We start from the raw sequence: 24,025 nt of genomic DNA, 5'->3' as shown, positions 1-24,025 counted from the left end.
TGGCTCAGTTGGTTGGAGCACTTTGCAAAAGTTAATTGAGCCATATACTACTTTGGGCATTTTTTTTCCTATATGGATATTACTTTAAGAAAAAGTTTGTAAAAATATGTGTATACACACACACACACACACACACACACGTGCACACAAACCATCTCCTATTCTGGTTCTTCCTGATTTCCATTGGCCCATCCCTAGTCCTTATCCACAGGCAACCAGAGGGAGTCCTTTAAAACTTAAATGAGATCATGTTACTCTGGTCGGACCCTGCCTGGCTCCCATCTCAGGCCACAGGAGAAGCCCATGTCACCACTGCCCACAGGGTCCTGCAGGGTCTGGCCCGTGTGGCCACTCTGACCCAGTTCCCCACACTCCCCTCACCCACCCAGCTCTAGCCATACTGGCCTCCTTGCTGGTTCTTGCAACATGGCAGGCCATGGCGCCTGTGCCCTCTGGAATGTGTCTCCCCAGATACCCTCCCAGTTTCCTCCCTCACCTTCCCTAGGCCTTTGGTCCAGTGCCACCTCTTCAGTGAGGCCTTCCCTGGCCCTCTTCCCCGCCCCAGTTAATCACAGCCTCACCCTCCCTATCCATCCTTTTGTTTTATTATTATTTTTACAACCTTTCTTATTTTTAAAACCTTAAATGTTTTATTTTAATTAAAAACACAAACATCACATTCGTTAAACATTCTTTTCATATAGTGCCAACGCCTCTTCTTGGGGGTTAAGGATCCTCTTCACACAAAAGCAACTCACCTTTATCCCGTCTTTCTGAAACATTCAACTTAATTTTCAGAGAGAGAATTCTCTCTCCACGGGCCTGTGTCCTCAGCTTATGTAATATGTAGTTTACCCACTTACAGTGGCAGGTGCACATCAGGCAGATTGGCTTGGGGACAGACACAGCTGACTCTCGGTGAGCATCGCCCACCTGGTGGAGACCACAAAGTGGCCTTCGAGCTCAGAGGGCTCGGTCTCTGCTTTATTTTAACCTCAACGTTGAGCACTTCTGACACAATGGGAGTGTGACTTCTTAGCTTCTGTCTGTGCCCCTCCTGGTATTGGAAGATGGAGTTCTCAGAGACATTGCTTTGTTCACTCCTGCAGCCCCAGCACCTACAAGATTGTGCCTGGCACCCAGTAGGTGTTTTCTTAGTGCTTGTTGAATGTGTGGGTGCATGACTGCCCTTGGTTGGTATTCTCCCACAGGAAGTGCAGGTCAGATGTTTTTTGAGTGACTAGATGCGTGAGCGGTAGAATTCACCTGAGTGAATGAATGAATGGTGGGTAGTTGAATGCAGATGACGGATGGATGGACTGCCTACTCTCTTCCACTCCGGTCTTATTTCAGGAAGTTCCTGTTTGTTAGACACTTTTAGAGCCTCGACCCATTTTCTAGCCAAGAAGAATGGGTTTCGATTGCTGCTTGTTAGTTTCTCGTCGAAGTCTCCTTTTAGCCGGAAAGTAGCTCTGTGAGGCCAGGAAGGCTAGCAGCCCATTTCCCAGGTGAGGAAACTGTGGGGAGGAGTGGGGAAGTCACACAACCACCAGCCGAAAGCCCATGCTCCTGGCGGGGGCAGCACTCCTCCCGTTCCTGTGCCTCTCCCTGTGCCTGCTCCTTCTCCCTCCGCTCTGTTGAAGACACTGGCGCTCCCCTGAGGTGGGGCATGGGGGATGCTGACTTCCCACTGTCTTTCAGGGTCACCGGGAGCAAGAAATCCACCAAGAGGACCAAATCCATCAACGGCTCCCTCTACATCTTCAGGGGCCGAATCAACACTGAAGTCATGGAGGTGGAGAACGTGGAAGACGGGACAGGTAGGCCCCAACCCCAAGCCCTGCCTGAGCCCAGTCCCTCCTGCTCCATGACCCACTCTCTGTCTCAGTTAGTTTTTAAACATTTATTTGAACCGGAACCTACCTACACAAAATGCCTAAAACTCGTGCACATGAAATGAATACCTGGGTAGTCACCATTCAAGTTAACAAGTAAACACTGCCTGCCCCCTGGAAGCCCCCTCCCTCTCACAGCACCTCCTTCCCCTCAGAAGTAACCACTTCCAAATTCTGTGATGGTCATTTTCTTGCTTTTTAAAAATATTTTTACCTCCTAAGTATTACTAAATATTTTAATCACAATTTCTCTGTTTAAAATCTTACTTAAATGGTTATATTATAGCACAGGCTGGTGTGTACAGTGGTGAGAGCACCAGCCCACATACCTAAGGGTTTTGGGCTCCATTCCTGGTCAAGGACATGTACCTGGGTTGCAGGTTTAATCCCCGGCCCTGGTCAGGGCACCTGTGGGAAGCAACCAATCGATGTGTCTCTTTCACATCCATGTTTCTCTTTCTCTCTCTTTCTCTCTCTCCTTCTCCCTCCCCTCTAATCCCTTCCTCCCTTCCACTCTCTCTAAAAATCAATGGAAAAAATAACCTTGGGTGAGGATTAACAACAAAATAGTATATTATATATATATTTAATGATGCTACATATTTCTGTATATATATACTTATATTTAATTTTTAATTTAAGTTTTGATCTATTGGATTTTTAAAATTGAGTTTATTGGCATAACACTGGTTAACAAAATTGTACATGTTTCAGGTGCACAATTCCACAGCACATCACCTGTACACTGTATTGTCATGAACACCATACAATCTTTTGCATCTTGCTTTTTTCTCTCAACCCCATGTTGGTGAGATCCATCCGTGTTTCTGCATGTAGCTCTCTCTAGCTTGTTGGTTTCCATCACTGTGTAATATTCCATTGCATGAATAGTCCAGTTTATCCATCCCTTTGATGATGGACATTTAGGTTGTTTCCACTGTTGACTATTACGAACGGTGATGCTGTGAGCGTTCTTGTGTAAACCTCTTGGTGTATGTACCCTTAAGCTTGTCTAGGGCAGGGGTTCTTAACTGGCTTTGAGCCGCAGACCCCTTTGGCAGTCTCCTGAACCCTGTGGCCCCCTCCGCTGATTCAGGGTACAGGCAGTCCCTGAAGCAACTTCCCTGGGTGACATCAGCCTGTTTTCACAGGGGTTTGCCAATCCCCACCCAGCAAGCAGCATGTTAGGGCCCACGACTTGGTGTTATCTGGCTTGTACCAGGGATCCGAGTAGCCCAAGGCCAGAATGAAATGGGCAGGGAGGCAGGGATGCATTCCTGGGCTCTGGGTTGGCATCTCCCTTTGAGTCACCTGCATTTGTGCCTGGACGGCAAGAGCTTGAAGCCCCTGTCGTTGAGGGTCTGCAGATCTTCCCTGCCTGCCAGAGAATAGCCAGGAGAAGGAGTGAGAATTAGAAGGCTGGAAAGTTCAGTTCTCAAATCCTGATCCTGCCCGTGCCCCTGGAGCCGCAGGGCTTGTCCTGTCAACTCACTCACAAGCGTGTGGTCGGGAATGTTCAGAGTTGTGTGGCCGAGTCTGCTCACCCACCTTTGCCTCCTGCCTTTGCCAGCGGATTATCATAGCCATGGCTACACTGTCACCAACGGCTGGAAGATCCACAACACGGCCAAGAACAAGTGGTTTGTCTGCATGGCCAAGACGGCGGAAGAGAAGCAGAAGTGGCTGGATGCCATCATCCGAGAGCGGGAGCAACGCGAGAGTGAGTTCTCTGGAGAGTGGTGGCTCTGGGGGGCTTCCCCGAGGCTAGTCACTTCTGCAGAGTGAGGGCTGTGCCTAGGGAAGGGGCAGGGAGGTCAGAGCTACTAGAAGCAGGACTCGGAAGGGGTAGGGAGCTCGGGGACTGTGTTGCACCTTGGTGGTATTTCAGATCACCCGAGGTCATCTGGGTTAGCCCACTAGGTAGATGGTGAAACAGGCCCAATGGAAGGGACTTGCCCAAGGTCATGTCGATACGGTTGATCATCCTTGGATTTGTGGCATCTTTCACCCTTGGGGTTTGGTGGCAAAGATGCTGTCGGCATGCCTTTCCTCCTCCACGGTTCTCTAACCTTCTCTTGGGGTTGTGTTAGAGAGTCACCGAGTCTGCGTTGGGGAAGCGGGTCCTTGAGAGTTGCCTACTGCTGTGGTCATGCATCTCTGGGCTCAGGCACCTCTGAGGCAGCTCCCACAGGAAGTGCGGGGCTGGGTGTGGTAGTTGGGTGAGGTTGGGGTGGGTAGTGGACTGGTGTGCAGTCACTACCAGGCTTGGAAAAGCGAGACTTGGTGTGTTTGGGGCAAGTTACTTCAGCTGCTGGACCTCAGTGATGTCGCCTGAGACGTGGGGATAACAGTTCCTGCTTGGCAGTTTGACATGTGATCCTAAAATCTATCCTGACCTCCCACATGTGCTATAGACACCTCACACTCACCATGTCTAATCAGAGCCCTTCATCTCCATCAGATCTTCTGCCCAAACCTGCTCATCCCATCAACTTCCCTATCTCTAGTAAGTGGCCCCTCCATTCTCTCACAAGCTCAGATTCAACTCTTGGTGTCATCTTTGATTTCATCCTGCTCCCCAAATTCAGTAGATCAGATCCTTTTAATTCTTCCTTTTCACATATATGCCAGCTCCATCCATGTCTCTCCTGTCCCTACAAAGCACAAGTCACTGTCACCTCTCAAGAATATAGGCCCAACATGACTAGATCCATTGATTTTATTTTTTTCCTAAAGAAGCTAGACATCTGAATTTTAAGGTGGCATTTCTTTATTTTAAATATTGCATCAAAATTTATTAAAATGGCATTAGGCTAAATAAGCTACTGAAGTTGGCCCCTGAAACTGATCAGGGCTGGATGTGTGGTCAGGACTGGGACAGAGTTCAGGGGTGTGACCTGGTCTGGGTGTGGCAAATCAGGATCTTTGTGGTCAGAATCGAAGGTTGTGGTTAGTGCAGAGCATATGTGATCACGAGTGGGGTGTGGCTTGAAAGCGCCTTGGTTGTTAGAAACGGGGTATTATCAAAACCCTGACCTTTCAAGGATGGGGTTCATTGCTGTGGTCAGCAGTATGGATCTGGAGCAAACTTTCTGGCTCTGAATTCTGCTTCTACCACTTCCAGTTGGGAAATCTCGTACAGAGAACTTAATTTCGCTGGGCCTCAGTTTCTTCATCTGTGAAATAGGGATAATGGTACTTGCTTGTAGGTTTCCTGAGGACCAAGTGGCATATAGGAGATGCTTATAGTGTTTCCTATCATTGTCAGGAGCAGACAGGGTCCAAGTAGAAAATGTGGGTGGTGGTGGTAGCGGGGGGAAGCAGTGATCTGGGTCAGGGTCCTGTGTGTGTTGTATTTTCGAGAGAAATGGCCAAATAGCCTTATCTGGCTGGAAGGAAGATCTCGGTAGGCTTTCCAATAACCTCTAAATTTGAAAACCTATCTTCAGGTTGAAGGCTTGCATAAGCTTAACTGCTACTTGCTCTGGGATTTTTTTGTCTGGGCCTCAGTTTTGCCATCTGCAAAATGGGTTTTTTTAGCCATCCTCTCCTACCGAGTTCTTTAGAGGAGCTGAGGACAGAGACCACAATGCAGTGAGTGCTCTATCGATGGCCACTGGCTGTGGCAGTAGTGGGGGCAGCTGGGGATAGCTTTCAGGAGCAGCAGGCCAGCCCCTCCACTCCTCAGTGTTGGTGCTGTCCCTGGTGCTGACCGTGCCTCCTCTGCAGGCCTGAAGCTGGGCATGGAGCGGGACGCCTATGTCATGATTGCGGAGAAGGGGGAGAAGCTTTACCACATGATGATGAACAAGAAGGTGAACCTGATCAAGGACCGCCGGAGAAAGCTGAGCACCGTCCCCAAGTGCTTCCTCGGCAAGTGAGTGGCCCGACCTTGGCCTCTGCTGGGACCACTGTACCCACCTGGTTTTCCCCAGTCCTGCCCCTCCCCACAGGAGCCCTCCTGGGCAGAGCTACCAAAGCACCCTGAATCCTTGTGCTTTGGAGGTCAAGAAGAATAGTGGGCCCCCATATCAGGTCTTTCAAGTATTTTTAACCATAACTCACTGCAAAACAATTTTCCTGTTATGGCCTGGTACACACATCCATGTAATACATGAATGAAGCTGAAGAGTCACAAAACTTACTGTGTTCGATGCACTCTGAGAATTTCCTGCTCTGTATTTCTGTTCTATTTCTTTCTGTCCTGTCTTGTCCTATCCTACCTGGTCCTATCCTACCCTTTCTGTTCTATTGAAGTCATTTCAGAAATAATCCTGAGCGAGACCTATGAAATTGATTTCACAAACGACTTAGTGGGTTGCCCACCATGGGTTGAAAAGTGCTGTTCTAGCATCAGGGAAGAGAAGCCACAATAGTTGTTTCAAGCACAGAGGTATTTGACACAGGGAATTGATGACGAAGGTGATGGAAGGTCTGGGAGAGCAAATGTAGGCTCTGAATCAGTCTGCTGGGGCTGCCGTGACACAATGCCACAGACCGGGCAGCTTAAACAACAAATTTATTTTCTCACAGTGCTGGCGGCTGGAAGCCCGAGAACAAGGTGTCCGCAGGGTTGGTGTCTGGGGGAGGCCTCCTTTCCTGAGTTACATATGACAGAGGAGGAGGGGGAGGGTTCTGTAAGCTTTTCAGTACTTAGGGCCTCTCATTTCTCTGTTTGGGAAATACATTATTTACTACTAATAAAACATTTTCCCCCGGTCCACATTTTATAACCAAGCAGCAAAGGGGTCAGAGCACAGGTGTGACCAGATTGGATCTTTTATTTGTATTTTTATTACTTTTTTATTGTTGACACTATTACAGATGTCCCCATTTTCCCCCACCTTTGCCCACCTCCATCCAGGCCCCCTCCCCTGCCCCCGGCCTTCACCACACTGTTGTCTGTGTCTGTGAGTTATGCAATATGTTCTTTGGCTAATCTCTTCTCCTTCTTTCATCCAGTCTCCCCTGCCTCCGTCCCCTTTGACCTCTGTCAGACTGCCCCATGTATCCCTGCATCTGGTTCTATTTTGTCAGTTTATTTTGTTCATAAGTGATATCTTATGGTATTTGTCTTTCTCCGATTGTATTATTTCATAATTGGATTATTTAATAATCTCCAGGTCCATCTGTGCTGTCACAAAGGAGGAGAGTTCCTTCGTTTTTACAGCCAAATAGTATTCCATTGTGTAAATGAGGGGTGGGGAACCTTTTTTCTGTCAAGGGCCATTTTGATATTTATAACATCATTTGCAGGCCATACAAAATTATCAACTTAAAAATTAGCCTGCTGTATGTGGTCAAACATTGATTTAACTCACCCTAATGCCTTGGCAGGGTCAGACCAAATAATTTCTCAGGCCTTATATGGCCTGCAGGCTGGACGTCCCGACCCCTGGTGTAAATGCACCACAGCCTTTTTATCCACTCATCTGCTGGTGGGCACTTGGGCTATTTCCAGATCTTGGCTCTTGTGAATAATGCTGCTTTGAACATAGGGGTGCAGATAGTCTTTCTGATTGGTGCTTCGGATTTCTTAGGATATATTCTGAGATGTCTGACTTTGGATTGGATCTTAAACCCAGGTTTCATTCACCTGGGGTGGGGGCATTCACCTGGGGATTGGGAGAGGCAGAAGAAATGGTCAGGCTCTTTTCAGACCTACTGTGTGCGAAACACAGTGGTCAACACTCTGGAGAGGGCAGAGGAATGCCGAGGGCAACCTCATGAACCTGTGCCCCAAATGGGGGGAGAAGTTTGCTTGTGAGCAGGGACTTGACTTAGAATTTATTCACTTATATCTCACCTGCTTCCCAAAAGCTTTTGAAGAGTAAAAGCCACTGTGTTATTATGTTAATGCCACAGACCAGGAGAGAGGTGACTTGGATGAGGGCAGTCACAGCAGAGAGGGGGGAAAATGGTTGCATTCTGGTCATGTTGAAGGTGACCACATTTGCTGATGGGGTGAGAGCAAAGATAGTTAAGGACTGACAGGAAAGTTGGAGTTGCTGCTTGCTGAGAGGGGAAGGAGATGGAGGGAGGCGCAGGTTTCAGGGGGTGGGAGTAGAGCTCAGAGGCTATTTGGACGGTTGCACTGAGACTAGTAGACACCTGGATGGAGATGTGACTTGTTAGTTGGATATAGAATCTTGACTTGGGAAGAAAAGTCTGGGTTGGAGACCTGCTGCAGGAGATGTGGGCATTTAGATGGTCTTTGGAGCCATAGAGACGGAATGAGATCTGAAGAGGAGGTGGAGAGGCAGGGACTGGGTTTGGGGGGCTGATGGCCTTTGGGGGAAGGACCAGCAGAGGAGTCAGGGAGGGGCAGGGAGAGAAGAGGGAGGCACTCAGGGAGAGTGTGGTGCTCGGAAGCTGGGTGAATAAAGACGCAGCGACAGTGGGAGACAGAAGCTTAGGTTTGGACGTGGTAGGTTGAAATGCCTGGTACACATTCAGTATTGATGTTGAATGGGCTGTCAGAGACCGAGTGTGGAGCTGGGTATGGTCATGGGCCAAAGCTTGTGGTTGGCAGGGCAGCAAGGAGGAGATTTGGGGGGTGGCTGGGCCCCTAAGGGGTGACCAGGATGCCCTGGATTTGGGCCGCCCTTTTGCCCTCAAGGGTCAGCCACCCCAGCTAAGCTCCCTGGGTGGAGAGGATATGGGGTGCCAGACCTGCAGGCTGTGGGAAGTGGGGAAGGGACAGCCTGGCTGGTCTCCATCAGCTAATCCCTAATCCCTGGGCAGAAAGGATGTTTTTCTCTCTGGAGGGGCCTTCCTCTTTCCTCGTCCCCCAGGGTCAGAGGACTCCCCACCTCCTGCCAGACCCCTCCGAGAGCATAGTCCACCGGATGGGATAACCTGTCTGTGATTAGAGCTTCAGGGGAGTGTTCTGTCTCCTCAGGAAGGATTAAGGAGATTTCTTTTACTGCCCATTGGAAACGGGGCCAGAATTGAAGCTCATTGTGTAATCACTGTGTCCTAAAGACCTGTTGTCCTGCAGGAGATTGCTCTGTAAAACTCCTCTCCCCGACGGCTTTGCTCTGCACCCAGCCCGGAGCTATGATCTCCTCCTTCCCTGCTGGGGCTCGGCTCCCCAGCCTTCTCCCCCAGGAGTACCCTGGCCCCTCGGGTGGAAGGAACCAGCAGCCACAGGGGCATCGTAATTGAGCCTTTCTCTGCTCCAGGAGCTGGGATGTGGCCATGCCTTTAACCCTCATACAACACGGTGAGGCAGGTTACTGCCATTATCCCCATTTTAAGGGTGAGGAAACTGAGGCACAGAGAGGGAAAAGGTCTTACCCAGGATCACAGGTGGGGAGCTGGGATGTGAATCCAGGACTTTCCCCCACAACATTCTGCTGCATTGATCCATTTTTATCTCTATTCAGCACATTTCATTTTTACTTGATAGTTACTTTCTCATTTGTCTCTACCACTAGACAGGGAACTCCATGAATACAGAAAGTGTCTGATTTATCTTTATAACCTTCAAGGGTTGGGCTTTGAGTCAGACTTGGACTCAAGTCCTGGAGCTCCCACTCCAGGACTTTGGGCAAGTTTCTTAACTTCTCTGAGTCCAGTAAATGATTGATTAATGAGCGAGAATAAAATATGCCTGATAAGATTGTTGGAGAATACAGTGAGAAGATGTGAGTGGCATGCTGAGCACAGTGCTGGCAAGAGTGATAGAAATGTGTATTGGGCTTAAGGAGTGGCCTGTTTTTTATTTTATTTTTTTCTTTATTGATTAAGGTATTACATATGTGTCCTTACCCCCCCCCCACTACCCCCCCCCACTATCCCCCCCCCCCCAACTCAAGCCCTCATCCCCCTGGTGTCTGTGTCCATTGGTCAGGCTTATATGCATGCATGCAGGTCCTTTGGCTGATCTCCCCCTTACCCCCGCCCTCCCCTACCTTCGCTTAGGTTTGACGGTCTGATCGATGCAGGAATGGCCTATGTTTGCCAAACTCAGAGACAAAACTCACAGATAGCACATGACAAAAACCAAGGAATAAAATCTGTATGTTACTCTGGAAGCATCATGGGAGGATCATGGCATTTGTCCTCTGGGGTCCCCAGATTAGTTGGGGAGACAGAATCTATTATTCATTCATTCATGCGATTCATTCAGTGTTTACTATGTGCCAGCTGTGGACAGGACAGACGAGATCTCTGACCTCCTGGCGATAACCAGCCAATCGGGGAATCAGCAAGTAGACAATAGACAAATACAAATAAAAACAAAGAAGGGAATTTCAGAGTTGAAGATGCTGTAAGGAGGTGAGTAGGTTGGTATAAGGAGGCAAGGGAATGGGGTGCTATTTCAACAGCTTGGTCAGGAAAAGCCTCTCTGGGAGGTGACATTTTAACCAAGGTCTGCAGAACAAGCAAGAGCCAGCTGTGAAAATATCGGGGCGGGAACAGCAGGTACAGAAGCTCCGAGGTGGAATGAGCCTCAAGTAAGCAATTGAGGAACAGCAAGGAGGTCAGTGTGGCTGAAGGGAGTGAGTGGGAGAGGTGGGGAGACAATGGCCCAGGGGACGGGCCAGATCAGGCAGGTAAGGGGTAAGAGGCTCAGCCTTTATTCTCGGTGCTCTGAAAAGCCATGGAAAGAGTCTAAGTGGAAGAGGAAGATGAGGGCGAACCTTCATGCAGGCCCCGAATGAGGACACTTGACGAGCTGTGTGAGCCCAGGGAACAAGGTGTGATCTTCTGTCTGTCGGGCAGTCAGGGAAGGCTTCCTGGAAGGAGAAGGCCTTTGGTTTTACCCTTGACAGAGGTCAGATGTCATTCGGTTATTCATGTCTGCCGGAAGGGAAGCTCTCAGGTGGAAGAGGCCTTGCTGTCTCATCTGCCTGTGTGCGCAGGTGCAGGGTATGAGCATGTAGTAGCTGGTCAATAATGATGTGTCGAGCATTGCTGCAGGCATCTTCAGGAAGCATCTTAGGCAGTGGGGTTTACTAGAAATCCCCCAGTTCCTACCCTCATGGAGCTCCAGGCCATGGAAGAGATAGGCAAGAGATTATTGAATAGGTGGTGAGTGGTACATTGGACCTCAGCGAGGGCACTTTCCTAGAAGAGATATGTCTGTGCATCCCCTGTGGCCAGCACTGGGCTTGGCTCCTAGTAGGCGGAATACATGTTCACTGGGTGAATGATTCTGGGGACCAGGAAGGAAGGAGGGATGAAAGCTGGACACGTATTAATAACTTTCAGCTAGCCCTCCATTTCCTGAATTTCAAACTTGCCACCAACTAGACCAGCCTTCTCTCCGTGTCCCCAGATCACTGCACTGAGTTATGTCCTCTGGAAGACTGGATCTTGCTGCTCTTTGCAGCTCCCAGCAGCCGGCATATTGCTGTTTTCCTAACCTGAACTCACTCAGGGCCTTTGTGTATGCTGATCCCTCATCCTAGAACACCCTTCCCTGCACCCAGTGGTGGTAAATGGCGCCCTACTGACCCAGCACAGTTCGCTGCTGTATTTTCTTTAGGCCACATGGTGCTTTCAGGAAAACTTGGACTTGATATCTACATTTACCAGTTGGGAGATTTCACAGGAAATGCAGGATTTCCGGCTTTTCTTGAAAAGCCATAGGATGTCTTAGCCTTCCCAGGCAGCGATAGTCAGCCACTCTGAGGAGTGGCTCCCGTCTTCAGCAATTAATTTTATCTGGTTTTGCACACTGGATCCCAGCTTAAGGTTTTGTATGATTAGAAAGTTTACCTGTTAAATCCAGAAAGCCCCTGAGTGAACCACTTGCCAGATGGACCCTGTTAAAGCCCAGAGAGGGACAGTGGCTTGCTCAAATTTGCCCAGTTGTCCTCTAAAACGGAGCAAGACTCGGCTTAGAGCAGAAACATGGTCACAGTTGCTGTCCTCTGGTGTGTCTTCTCCTGTCCTAGCATCTGCTGTGGGGTACTTCCTGTCCCACCCCCAATCCTGGCCACAGGGCTGGGGTCAGTGCCAGAGGCGGCCTCCAATGGGACAGCGAGTGGGCAGCCGGACGCTGAGCCCCCAGCTTCCGAGAGTGGGCACGCAACATCTGTTCACTTCTCTTAGCTGTGGGCAACTTTCTCCCTGTCTCTGAGTTTTGGGACTTAGAGAATGGAACTGGGGATGGGCAGGACCCTGAGCAGTCTCTTTCCCACCTGGGGGCCTGTTCTACCAGATAGATCCATTTCTTCTGTGCTCCCCCACCCTGGGCCTGCACCCGGGGCTCTCTGAATGCCTCAGCACACACCACTACCTACACACAACGCAGGTCTTTGCTCAGCAAACCCTGGAAGGCTAAAAATAGCCCTGCCCCCCTCTGGTCCTGTAATTGGAGGCGGGACAGCTGGTTTCGATAAGCAGGAGAGCTCTGTGCTCTGGCCAGCTGCCACCTGCTTTCATTGAACACAGATTGCGAGGCGGAAACAGCTCGTTCCCGGCTCTCCCCTTTCCTGCTGACTTCAAGGGGGTTGAGCTCTGAGTGCACTGCCAAGAGCCAGGAGCTGGGGTCTGACTGAGCCTCTACTGCACGGGGTAGTCACGTTGGATTTGCCTGCTTTCCTGTGGCCGATGAGCACTGCTTTCTCCCTGAGTCCTCCTCCTGCTCCCAGAACACTCCTCCTTGCTCGATGGTTCATTCCTTCCTCCTGTCAATAAACGATTATTGAGCCCTCATGTGCTTTTTTGACCCTCTTCTGGGTCCAGGGGATGGAGCCATGCATAAGAGGGCATGGAGATTACATTCCGGTTGGGGGAGATGGCTGATAAACACATACATAAATCTGCAAATAGTGCAACTTCAGACAGTTACAAGTATTAAAAAGGAAGCAAAACCAAGAGATGGGATGGACTGTGTGGGGTTAAGGGACTCCTCTTGATGAGGTGGTCAGGGAAGGCTTCTCTGGGGAGCTGATAGTTGAGCTGAGAACTGAATGATGAAAAGGAGGGGCTACCCGACGAGCTGGGAAAAGTGTTTCCCAGAAGAGGGAACAGCAAATGCAGAGTCCCTGAGGCAGGCGGGAATCTGACATTTTTTAAAGAAGGTGGGCATGGCTAGAGCATAATAAGTGAAAGACGGAGGGAATGGGCCCGTGAGGATGGGGCGTTTCTGCAGGGCCTAGATTTCACGTGGGCAGACTTTTCTTTCTTCTGAGAGTAATGGGGAAGCCCATTGGAGGATTTTAAGTAGGAGGCTGACATAATTTAATCACTATTAACTCTCCTGACTCTCCAGTTACCTTTCTGGACCCGTATTTCTTCCTGCTTGTTTGGTTTTCCATTCCTCCTGTTCATCCACCCATCCACCTAGCCATCTATCATCCATGCCCCACCCATCTACCCTATTGTCTCTCTACTCATCACCCACCCATCTACTCATGTTCCCCTCCACCCACCTGCTCACCAGGCTTTTCGGCCGTCTGTTACTCATTTGTGAAGTCATCCATTTATCCATTCACTTTCCTTTCATTTACCTATCCACTCATGTGTCCATCTATCCATCCTCCCATCCTTTCACTCTCCCATTTATCCATCCACTCAGCCAGCCAGCCAGCCAGCCTGAGGCAGGGCCCGGGGTCTGCTTATGCCCACCTCTCTGCCATTGGTCATGGGGAGAATCACCAGGCCTCAGCACAACCCCCAGGGCTGTGGCCCCCTAAGCTTTGCTTCCCTGAGGGAAGTTTAGCTCCTTCCCAAGAGTGGGTGAGGCCAAGCCTGCTTAGTGCTGGTCCCCGAGGGCCAGGACTGGGGACGTCCTCTCAACCACATCTTCTGTTCCTGGCAGTGAGTTTGTTGCCTGGCTCCTGGAAATTGGTGAAATCAGCAAAACGGAAGAAGGAGTCAACTTGGGCCAAGCCTTGTTGGAGAATGGCATTATCCACCATGGTGAGTGGGGGCCGGGCCTGGTGGGCCAAGGGATAGGCACAGGTCAGACCCCTACAGTGCTGTTTCCACGGACTCAGAGGCCATTTCTAAACGTCTCTGCAGCCACCCTGTTCCCTGGCCCCGTGGGGTCCCAGGAATGTGGATGCCCTTCTAAGACTGCTCGCTCCCCTAGGGTAGCAGCAGCGTGGGGACACCTTGAAAAGATGGGGGCAGAGAAGTAGGATGTTCTGTCCGCTTAAGTTTATTGAGTGCCTGTTTGGGGCCAGGCACTGTCCACTTAGTGGTGAACGGGACAGATGAAAACTCTTGTCCCCTTGGGGCCAAGCTTCTAGTTGTGGGGAGAAGACAGTAGACAAGATAAATAAAAATAAGTGTATACAGGTGGTGGTAAGCGCTAGGGAGGGAGAGAAAGCGGGGAGTGGGGTTCATTTGGAATAGGCGAGTTGGGAAGGCCTCACTGAGAAGGAGCCAACACCCGAGAGAGGGAGGGAGCCAGGTGGGCTTTGGGGTTCCAGGCAGAGAGAACAGCCAGTGCAAAGTCCTCGGGACAGAAGGGTAAGTGGTTGTTCGGGGAACAAAAAGGATGCCAGGATGGCCTCTGCGGAGTGGGCAGGGGGAGTGTTAGGCGATGTCAGAGGGCACAGGGCCACGGGGAGTGTTCAGGGGATGAGGTCCAGGAACTAATAGGGGATTGTAGAGTCTTTGGCTTTACTCTGAGTGACATGAAGCCACTGCTGAGTTTTGAGTGGAGGAAAGACCCGCCTAGACTCAGACCTTAACAGGATGCTTTTGGCTGCCATGCGGAGAGTGGACTGTGTGCCACGGGTAGCAGCAGGGTGCCCAGCGCCGAGGCGGCTGTGATATTCCAGGAGGGAGATGGAGGAGGCTTGGACCTAGTGGAGTGCAGAGTCAGATTCTGAATGTTTTGAAGGGAGAGCCTACAAGGTTTGCTAATGGATCCAAAGTGGGGAGTGAGAGAGAGAGAGAGAGAGAGAGAGAAACACGAAGGGCTGCTCAAGGCCGTTGTGTAGAGATGGTTCCATAAGTGCTGACAGTGTGGTCTCAGACCCAGCACACGTGGTCCCCACCCAAGCTTTGGTGATCTAGCTCCAAGGAGATGCTGGGCCCATTGCGTCCCAACACAGGCTGGCTCAGGGATTTCTGGGCCTCTCATGACCCAAAGTGCAGGTCCCAGCAAGGCCCTGCACGTAGCATGGGCAGGAGGCTCGGTGACATCTTGCTTGGCACGGAGCCTGGCCAAGTGGAGGGTGATGATGGTGGGCTTGAGGCCGAGGGGGCCTGCTCTGTTTCACTGCCCCCTGGGTCCCTCTAGTCTCTGACAAGCACCAGTTCAAGAACGAGCAGGTGATGTACCGCTTCCGCTATGACGACGGCACGTACAAGGCCCGGAGTGAGCTGGAGGACATCATGTCCAAGGTAGGGACCCTGTCACCCTGACTCATCGTCCTGAACCCCTCAGTCACCACAGAGCAGGCCTATGTCCCACTGGCCTCTCCTCCCCTCCCTCTTTCCCCCCGACACCTGTTCTTTGTGGGGAGCCACCTCTCCCAGCAGCCTGGATTTGGAGCCCCTCATCCCAGACTCCCCCTTTTTTTCTTTCAGGGTGTGAGGCTTTACTGCCGTCTTCACAGCCTCTATACCCCTGTTATCAAGTAAGTTACTCTCTGCAAACTTCAGTTTCACCTTCACTGATAACTTCACTGAGCCCCAGTCTTCTCCCTCAGTTGGGGCTAATAATGACACCTCCCTATAGTTTTGTTACTAGGGTTAAGTGAGTGTTTTGGGGAACAGTGCAGCATGGTGGTGAGTTTACCTTTAAAGACAGGAATGTTCACAACAAAACAGAAATGGAAAGAATGAATGAGTTTTCTTCATCACTCAGAGGACACCAGCTTTCTATAGTCACGGTGCTGTTGACCTTGGGGCTGGGTAATTCTTTGAGAGCCATTCCGGGCATCCCTGGTTCCTACCGGCTAGATGCCAGTAACCCCTCCGCCTCTCGCCCGGTCATAATGGCCAAAAGTGTCTCCAGACACAGCCAGGTGTTTCTTGGGGGGCAAAGTCGCCCCTGGAGAGAGGAGGCTCAGAGCCGTCTGCTCCTGCCCCCTCACGCGGTCGGTGAGAAGGGGGTCTTGCACTGAGAGTGAGGTGTGGGATCCGGGCCCAGTGCTGTCCCCAGCCCCTCCCTCTGCCCCCAGGCCCAGAGAGCCTGGCACCCTTGGGTCCAGAGCACTAGGGCAGGAAAACGGCGTCTGCTCCCGCCTCTGTCTCCTCATGTGCTCAGGATGCCCTCCCTCCTCCACAGAGACCGCGATTACCACCTGAAGACGTACAAGTCGGTGCTGCCCGGGAGCAAGCTGGTGGACTGGCTGCTGGCTCAGGTGAGGACCGTGACCACCGTTGCGCTCTGCCCGGGACTGAGAGGCTAACGGGATATAGTCCTTCGAGGGCTTTTTATTTTTTAATTTTTTTTCACGTGTGGTAGGATACACGTAACACTTGCCATCCTACCCGTTCAGGGGTTTTCGGTGCATTCACACTGCCTTGCAGCCCTCCCCGGCAGCCCTCTCCAGAGCTCTTTTCATCTTGCAGAACTGAAACTCTGAACCCATTGAACACTCACCCCCATCCCTCCCGCCCCAGCCCCTGGCAGCCACCCTTCTACTTTCTCTCCGTGAATTTGACTGCTCTAGGCACCCTGTCTACTAGTATGTGGAGTCATACAGCAGTTGTCTTTCTGTGTCTGGCTTATTTCACTCAGCGTAATGTCTCAAGGCTCATCCATTCTGCTGCTGCTTGGGCCAGCATTTGCTTTCTCTTTAAGACTGAATAACATTCCATGGTACAGACAGACCACATTTTATATATCAGTTCTTCAGTCAGTGGACACTGGGCTGCTGCCACCTTAAGGCTTTCAGGTTTAAAACTGGGACCCTCCTGGGCAAATTGGGCCAGGTTGGTCTCATCCTGGCACCTCTCTGGAGCCTCCCATGGGGAACTTGCCAAGTTACTGCCTTCACATGCGTTCCCAGGGGGCAGGGGCTGGGCGAGGCTTGGCAAGTCTGTGCGTCAATTTTGCGGCAACTTCCCAAAGGTGTTTGTTCCACGGACACTCCTGTCTGTCCCTCTCTTGTCCTTTATGGCTCCCGTTCACAGGGCACTTCCTCTGCGCCAGGCACTGCCTGGGCTCTGAGCGTGCTCTCACTGAGTCCTCCAACCCATTTACAGCTGGGAGAGAGGCCATGTGCCTGGTCTGGGGCACACAGCCTCGGAGCAGCAAAGCTACGGGGACTCGGACAGGCCTGTCTCACCCACTTGTGCTTCAGTTCTGCAAACTTTTCAGGGAGCCTGCAAGAACGTTCATTCGTAATCTGTAAAAAAGAACGCATTGGCTCCAAAGATGAGGAGACGACGGCAAAATCAAAGTGGATAAATGTTTAAACATTTCCAGTTTTATGTCAGCCTTCATTTAGCATTCATGAAAACCCCTTCCATTCAGAAACACTGTGCTGGCTGGATTTTCTCATGTCACACAAATTCCTGATGGCTGCCTAAAAATCACAGCAAATCTGTAAAGTAATGGTTTCCTTGGCGTCAAATACCTTCAGAAGCAAGTTTAGAAGATTCCTTTAAAATATGGTACAAGCCACAAAAACATATTTAATGTAGGATGTGGGTGCATTTTAATCTGTTTGCGCTGATGTAGGACCCAAGGTCTGGAATGTCTGGATTTAAAGTCAGATTTGCACATTTGGGAAGCAGAGAATATCTAACCATTGTGCTACACCATCCTTGGGATCCCATGAAGCCAGCCCAGAGGATGTTTTACTTACAGCCAGCCTGACCTGGGTTCAAGTCCCACCTCTGCCACTTCCTAGCTGAATGATCTTGGACAAGCTACTTAGCTTCTCTGTGCCTCAGTTTCCACACCTGTAAAATGAAGCTAAAAAAAACCATACCTTCTCTGTTAGGTTATTTTGAGGATTCCATGAGTGGATCATTTAAAGTGCTTCAAAGGGCCCCTGGCTCCGGAGTTCACTGTCTTCACCTCTCTGGTTGGTGGTTTTGGGCTGTGCTACCTGCGCTCCAGGGCACCCCAGACTGTGGTCATCAACTGGAGGGCCGGGGCCAGTGGGCTGGGGCGGGACAGAGCTGGGACAGGCGGGAGCCAGGGGTGGGAGGGCACAAATCTGCCAGCTCCTGTGCTGGCTCAGCAGAAATGTGCCTGCGTGCCCTCCTCACTGACCCCCGCCGTCAGGCAGATGGCGTGTGCTGACCGTGGCAGGATTTTCAGTACAGGAGGCCCGGGGCCAGGGTGGGAGCAGACAAAGGGCCAGGCTGGCGGCTCGAGGCCGCGGCTGAGGAAACTGGGTAACCAGGGGCAGGACAGGAGCCTTGGCTGCAGCCCTGGGTAGCTAACCTCTTGGAGCCTCAGTTTCCCTACCTGTAGCGTCGTGTTTGAGGGAGGGTCCAGCTCTGGAAGGATCCCATTTTCACAGTGTAACCTCAATTCTGCATTTATCAAACGGGGCTAATAAGAGTGATTGCTTCCGGGTTACCATCAAGACCAAGAGAGCCCGTGGCCCAGTGGTTGAGCATCGCCCTATGAACCAGGAGGTCACAGTTCGATTCCCGGTCAGGGCGCATGCCTGGGTTGTGGGCTGGATCCCCAGTAGGGGATGTGCAGGAGGCAGCTGATCAATGATTCTCATCATGGATGTTTCTATCCCTCTCTCTGTTCCTCGCTCTGAAACCATAAAGACATTTTAAGAGTGAGATGGTGCCGTGCCCGGCCTGTGGTAGGTGGTGAGAGGCATGCTTGGGCATTGTGACGGGTTTCGGAATTCATGGGCGAAGGGGCCCTCTGTAAGTTCCCCCACGGCGTTCCCTCTCCAACCCTGCTTTGCCCCTGCTCCCTCCATTCTGAGCTATTTCTCCCTGCTGAGGAGTAACTGAGCACGAATCGCTAACATTTATCAAGCGCTCGCCACACGCCAGGCACTGGGCCAAGAGCCTCACGTGCAACGTGTCCTTTAGTCCTCACCAGGCTCTGAGTGGACACGGTGATTGCTCCCATTTTAGAGACACGGAAACCAAGGCAGATAGAGGTGGCTTCAGGGTCTGTGTCCAAGCTGGGTTTTCCATTCTTTCATCCAGTTCATTCCTCAGCCATTTTTCCTGGCCCACCAATTGCTCGATACTGTGCTTCAGGGCGGGGCTGTGGGGTGACCGTGGCAGGCGCTCATGCTGCCCATGGGAGCTGACGTTCTAGTGGGAGACAGACCTTAAACCAAATTTGTTTATTAGGAGATTGTGCAGCGCCTGGCATGTGGTAGGCAGTGAGAGGAGCCCAGGGGCAGGGAGCATTGGGCTGATCCCCCCGAGAGCGGTGCCCCGAAGGGATGAGTGACTTTCAGGCTGTGGCAAGCGCAGCACAGCTGTGACTAAGGGGACGAGAGAGCAGCACTGGATGAGTATTTGTCCGGGGGATGTGGTGGACGGGGTGGGGGACTACTTTCGGGGAGTGAGGGAAAGGCCTACTCTGAGGAGGTGACACAGGTACTGAGACCTGAAAAGCCAGGGCAGGGCATTCCAGGGGGAGGAAAGAGCGAGTGCAGAGGCCTGAGGTGGGGTCACGTGAAGTGTGTGGGAGGAGCAGCAAGGAGGCCAGTGTGGCTGGAGCTTCCAGCTTTGGGGGTGAGGGGGCAAGCCGGGGAGAGGATGGGGACGTGTTGTGGTGTGTGTGCCTGTTCCTTCCTCCGGGAAGGGAAATGGGGACTTGTGGTTTCCCCACGGCTGATGGGACGTGGGGTGGGGGCTTAGTTTTCAGGTGATGGATGCATCTGGGATCAATGGATTTCCCTCTTAACCTGAGAATCCCACAGCCGTTCCAACTTAGGAGCCTCCCTGTGGGTCACTCCAGGAGCCTTCGGGGAGCAGGGGAGCAGGGATGGGCTGGGAGCCCAGACTGCGTGCCTCAGAAAGCCAGGTGGGCTCCAGACGGCTGCCCAGGCCCCCAGGCTACAGAGCTGGGCCCCCGGCTGTGTCTCCCCGGCTGGCCCCTCACAGTTGGGGGGTGGCTGCTCCGGATTCCGCCCCTCTCATGGATGGCGGCCTCCCTCCCGTAGCGGGACTCTGAGCTTGCCAGCCCTGCAGCCACGGGCCCGGGGTCCCACAGGAGAGATCCGTCTTCTGTAGGCAGCTGGGTCAGCCAAGGTGGCAACATACCGAGGCCAGAGTTCCCCCAGGCCCTCTGCTCTGTGTCTGAGCCCCAGTCCTGGCAGACGGGGCTCTGCAGCTCTGGCCTCACTTCTCCTGTAGCCGGGAACTCCCCTCCCTGGCCCCTTGATGCTCAGGGAGGCTGGGACAGTCCAGGCCTCCGGCGCGTCTGCGTCTGGCCAGTGCCTCTCGGAACTTCTCACTTTGGGAGTTGTTTATTTTTTTTGTTTGTTTGTTTTTGTTCATCCTTTTTTTAAAAAATTAAATGTACTGGTGTGACAGTGGTGAATACGATCATATAGGTTTCAGGAGTGGGTTTCTATGTGACAAGATGTGTATATTGCACCGTGTGCTCACCACCCAACGTCAGATCTTCTCCAGTCACCATGTGTTAGGACCCCCCCCCCCCCCCCCGGGGAGTTGTTTAAATGAGAGGTTGTCTGAACATAGTTGAAGCTCATTGACTTGGTTGCAAGCTCCTGCATGACTTGGCCCCTGTGGACAACACCTTCAGTTAGTCAACACGTATTTATTGAGCACCTACTGTATGCCAGGCCCTTGGGATGCGGCCGGGAACACAGGCCTGCTCGCTCACCCTCTCTCTGCCAGCTGCCCCAAGCTTCATCCCACTGCTAGACCTTTCTCATTGTTTCCTCTGCCTGTCAGCTCTCCCCGCACCTGCAGGTCCCCTCCCCGCTCCTCATGCACACACACAACTCACACACTTTGCCTGAACATGCGGAGATTATTTGGGTTGCCAGAAGCAGATTCTGGCTAACTTCAGGAATGAAAACAGGGGAGGTGGTGTGTTGGAAGGTTATGGAGCACCCGCAGAGTCAGGCGAGACCCAGGAGCCTTAGAAAGAACTGACATCGGGGAACTCCCGTCTTCTCGGGCGCGGAGCTGAGGGGCACCGTCTGCAGGACACTGCTGTCCGGGAGGATCAGCCCCACTTGTTCCTGATCCTGGGGTTCCTCCGCTCAGTCATGTTCATGGGGCACGGAGCATCGCACGGCCTTCCATGGATCATGTGCCTCAACCTGGCCTGGGGGGCGGTGGCAACTCTTGAGGGACTGTCCCACTGCGATGACATTCTACATGGGAGAGTTGTCCCCCAAAGGTGAGCCCAGCACACTGGCCACACCTGGTCATTCTTCAGTGTTGGGTTGAAAGTCACTTTCTCGGAGAAGCCCTGAGATGAGCCAGGTCCCCCTATTAAACTGTACCAGGGACAGAAAACCCAGTTACGCAGTGGCCTGAGCAGAAACTCATGCCACCCAATAGTCAGGCCACATATCAAGAGCCTTCCGTCTTCCACTCCGTCATCCTCAGCAGGTCTGCACCTTGGTCAGGAGATCGCCCCACAAGCCCTTGCGTCACTTCCTCGTGTGACTCTACCCCAGGCAGGGAGGGGCGGGCTGCTTTTCCCTTTTATCAGGGAGGAGGGAGTTATCCAGAATCGCCTGCAGGTTTCCCCAGATGTCTCATTGGCTAGAGCTAGGTCAGTTAGGAATTGAACAGAGATCCAGCTACAGAGTCTGAAAGAAATTAGGGGTTTATTTTCCTGTATTATGAGAGAAAACCGGAGGTTGGTAGTTCAGAGCTGCTAGGGTAGCCTCATGATGTCTTTGAAGACCACACTCCTACTGTGTTGTGCTTAGTGTGTTTCTATCCTCAAGGGGTAGGATGACTGCAGAAGCTCCAGCCATCACATCTTTGTTCTAGGCAGAAGAAGAGAAAGGAAGGGCCAGGGACAAGGGGGTTTTGCCAGAGTTCCCTACCACCGATTTCTGTTTATGTCTCACTGACCACCTTTAACTGCAGGGGAGGCTGGCATTGCGTTTGTCTGGATCGATTCGTTGCCATCCACCGCAGTGAGGGTTTCAGTCCTGCAGGCTTTGGAAAGGGTTGTTTCTAGGCAGCCAACAATGTCTGCTACTTAAAACCTCCATTTCTCTTTTGTGGTGTTTATCACCCACCACTCGGTGTGTTTATTGCAAATAAAATAAAATAAGTCTCTTGTTTGGGGTTTATTAATAACAATCACACACGTTTTGGGGGGTACCTCAGTCAATAAAACAGACACAATTCCCTGTCCAAGCTAGGGGTAGGGGGGCTTTTCTCCAGCCTCACACAGCCCCTCGGGTGCCAGTCCACCTAACCCCCGCCCCCCCCTTGTTCTATTCCAGGGCGATTGCCAGACGCGGGAGGAAGCAGTGGCGCTTGGCGTGGGCCTGTGTAACAACGGCTTCATGCACCACGGTAATCACCCCTTCCCCTCCGCCTAGCCTCCGTCTGTCCTGCTGCATTTCACAGGGAGGGGAAACTGAGGCCGGAGAGAGCATGGCTGGGACCCAGGCGGTGGCGCAGAGGGATGGGAGTCTGGAAGGCCTTCTGGCCGTTCCTCCTCCTGGCTTCCGCTTTGTGCTGTTACTCCGAGGTCAGCAAACTCTATGCAAAGGGCCAGACAGTAAATAGTTCAGGCGTTTCAGGCCACACGGCCTCTGTCACAGCTCAGCTCTGCCATTGCAGCTGAAAGAAGCTACAGGCGATGTGTAAACAAATGGGCGCAGCTGGCTGCCAGGGAAACTTCGCTGTGGCCACAGTTTTCTTGGTCATGAGATGCATAGCCTTTGCCTCTTTATCTGTGAATTTCCCAGCTTTCTTTGGTTGATTTGTTGGAGTTTTTTTTACATAGTCTAGATCAGCGGTTCTCAACCTGTGGGTCGCGACCCCTTTGGCAGTCGAATGACCCTTTCACAGGGGTCGCCTAAGACCATCCTGCATATCAGATATTTATATTACGATTCATAACAGTAGCAACACTACAGTTATGAAGTAGCAACGAAAATAATTTTATGGTTGGGTCACAACATGAGGAACTTATTTAAGGGCCAGAAGGTTGAGAACCACTGGTCTAGATAGTTATTCCTCGTTGGCTTTTAGACAGGGCAATGCTTTTTGGAGTACAGTGCACCCGAACCCCTTTCCACCCTAGGACAGATATTCTCCTGAATTTCCTGTCGCTTCTGCAGGGTGAGAGGTATGCCACTCACAGGAGAGGTCACCTGGTCCCTCGCCTGCCTTGTAGCCTGTAGCCCTGCTTTTAGGCCGGACTCAGCTGACTCCCAATAAGCCCATGTCCCTTTCTGGGCCTCAGTTTCCCCATCTTTCTGCTGGAGGCCTTGCTGTCCCCTCCCCTCTGAGCTCAGCAGGCCCATGGCTCTGGGCTCACTCCCCAGTTGCCTGTTTCCCCAGCTGCGAGGGCAGGCTGGGCCCAGTCTGAGCAGCCTCAGCCATTCCCGTTCATTGGCCCCGACTCACCAAAGTCCCTCATTCCCAGAAGCCGCTCTCTTCCCCGTGGGGCCCTCCGACAGCTCCGTCCCTCCTGCCAATCAGCTGGGCCGAACCTCTCATTTGTGGGTGAGAGTAATTAGGGGTCCACCCCAGCTGCTATTCTGGGAAGGCTGCTGGCTGAGGACATTCGTGTGTGTCGGGGGAGGGGGGAGGGGAGAGTGACTCCCAGGCAGTACCAACACTCTCAAGGCCCCTCAGGGAGAGAAATTGCAGGGTGCGGCCCCTGCCCCCCATCCCCTGCCACGAACTCAAAAACAGGCTAAAATAGGAAAGGGCCGAATCCTAGGTTTGTGGCTGCTGCAAAATGCAGGTTGGGGTGCAGAGCGGAGGGTAAGGTGGGGCCTGCGTGGCGCCTCGAGGCCTCTGACCTGAGCTCCCGGGACCCTGAGATGTCACGGGAGCCGAGAGTCCGGTGGTCCAGCTCTCTCACTTCAGGCACGCACGGGGAAACTGAGGCTCACCACTGAATCGTCACAGCCACGTCGGGAAGGCGGTGCTGTTACTACCCCCATAGAAGAGGAAAACGAGGCTCAGAGAGGCTAAAAGGGACATGAAGTTGGGAAGGGGCGGAGCAGGGATTTGAACCTGGATCTGGGCCCATCTCACAAGGTAGGCCAGCCGCCTCAGCTGAAAGAAGGCAGTGGTGATACCTC

At 52.1% G+C, this 24,025-nt stretch overlaps 1 protein-coding gene across 6 annotated transcripts in view; it reads left to right on the top strand.

The window, feature by feature from the left end:
- The window catches only part of PREX1 (phosphatidylinositol-3,4,5-trisphosphate dependent Rac exchange factor 1), a 178,135-nt gene that overhangs the window by 119,202 nt on the left and 34,908 nt on the right, over positions 1–24,025 (top strand). For all 6 annotated transcript variants that reach the window (XM_036321000.1, XM_036321002.1, XM_036320999.1 and 3 more), the window contains exons 8-15: positions 1,702–1,820; positions 3,466–3,615; positions 5,625–5,772; positions 13,675–13,775; positions 15,109–15,212; positions 15,399–15,448; positions 16,102–16,177; positions 22,205–22,277. In XM_036321000.1, coding sequence (XP_036176893.1) covers positions 1,702–1,820; positions 3,466–3,615; positions 5,625–5,772; positions 13,675–13,775; positions 15,109–15,212; positions 15,399–15,448; positions 16,102–16,177; positions 22,205–22,277 — 821 coding nt within the window. The remainder of the gene's footprint in view (positions 1–1,701; positions 1,821–3,465; positions 3,616–5,624; positions 5,773–13,674; positions 13,776–15,108; positions 15,213–15,398; positions 15,449–16,101; positions 16,178–22,204; positions 22,278–24,025) is intronic.

This window comes from Myotis myotis, unplaced genomic scaffold (assembly GCF_014108235.1).
Source record: "Myotis myotis isolate mMyoMyo1 unplaced genomic scaffold, mMyoMyo1.p scaffold_m19_p_9, whole genome shotgun sequence".
NCBI classification, from domain to species: domain Eukaryota; kingdom Metazoa; phylum Chordata; class Mammalia; order Chiroptera; family Vespertilionidae; genus Myotis; species Myotis myotis.
Note: the sequence above shows the minus strand (reverse complement) of the source record. Positions and strands in the feature narration are given on the sequence as shown.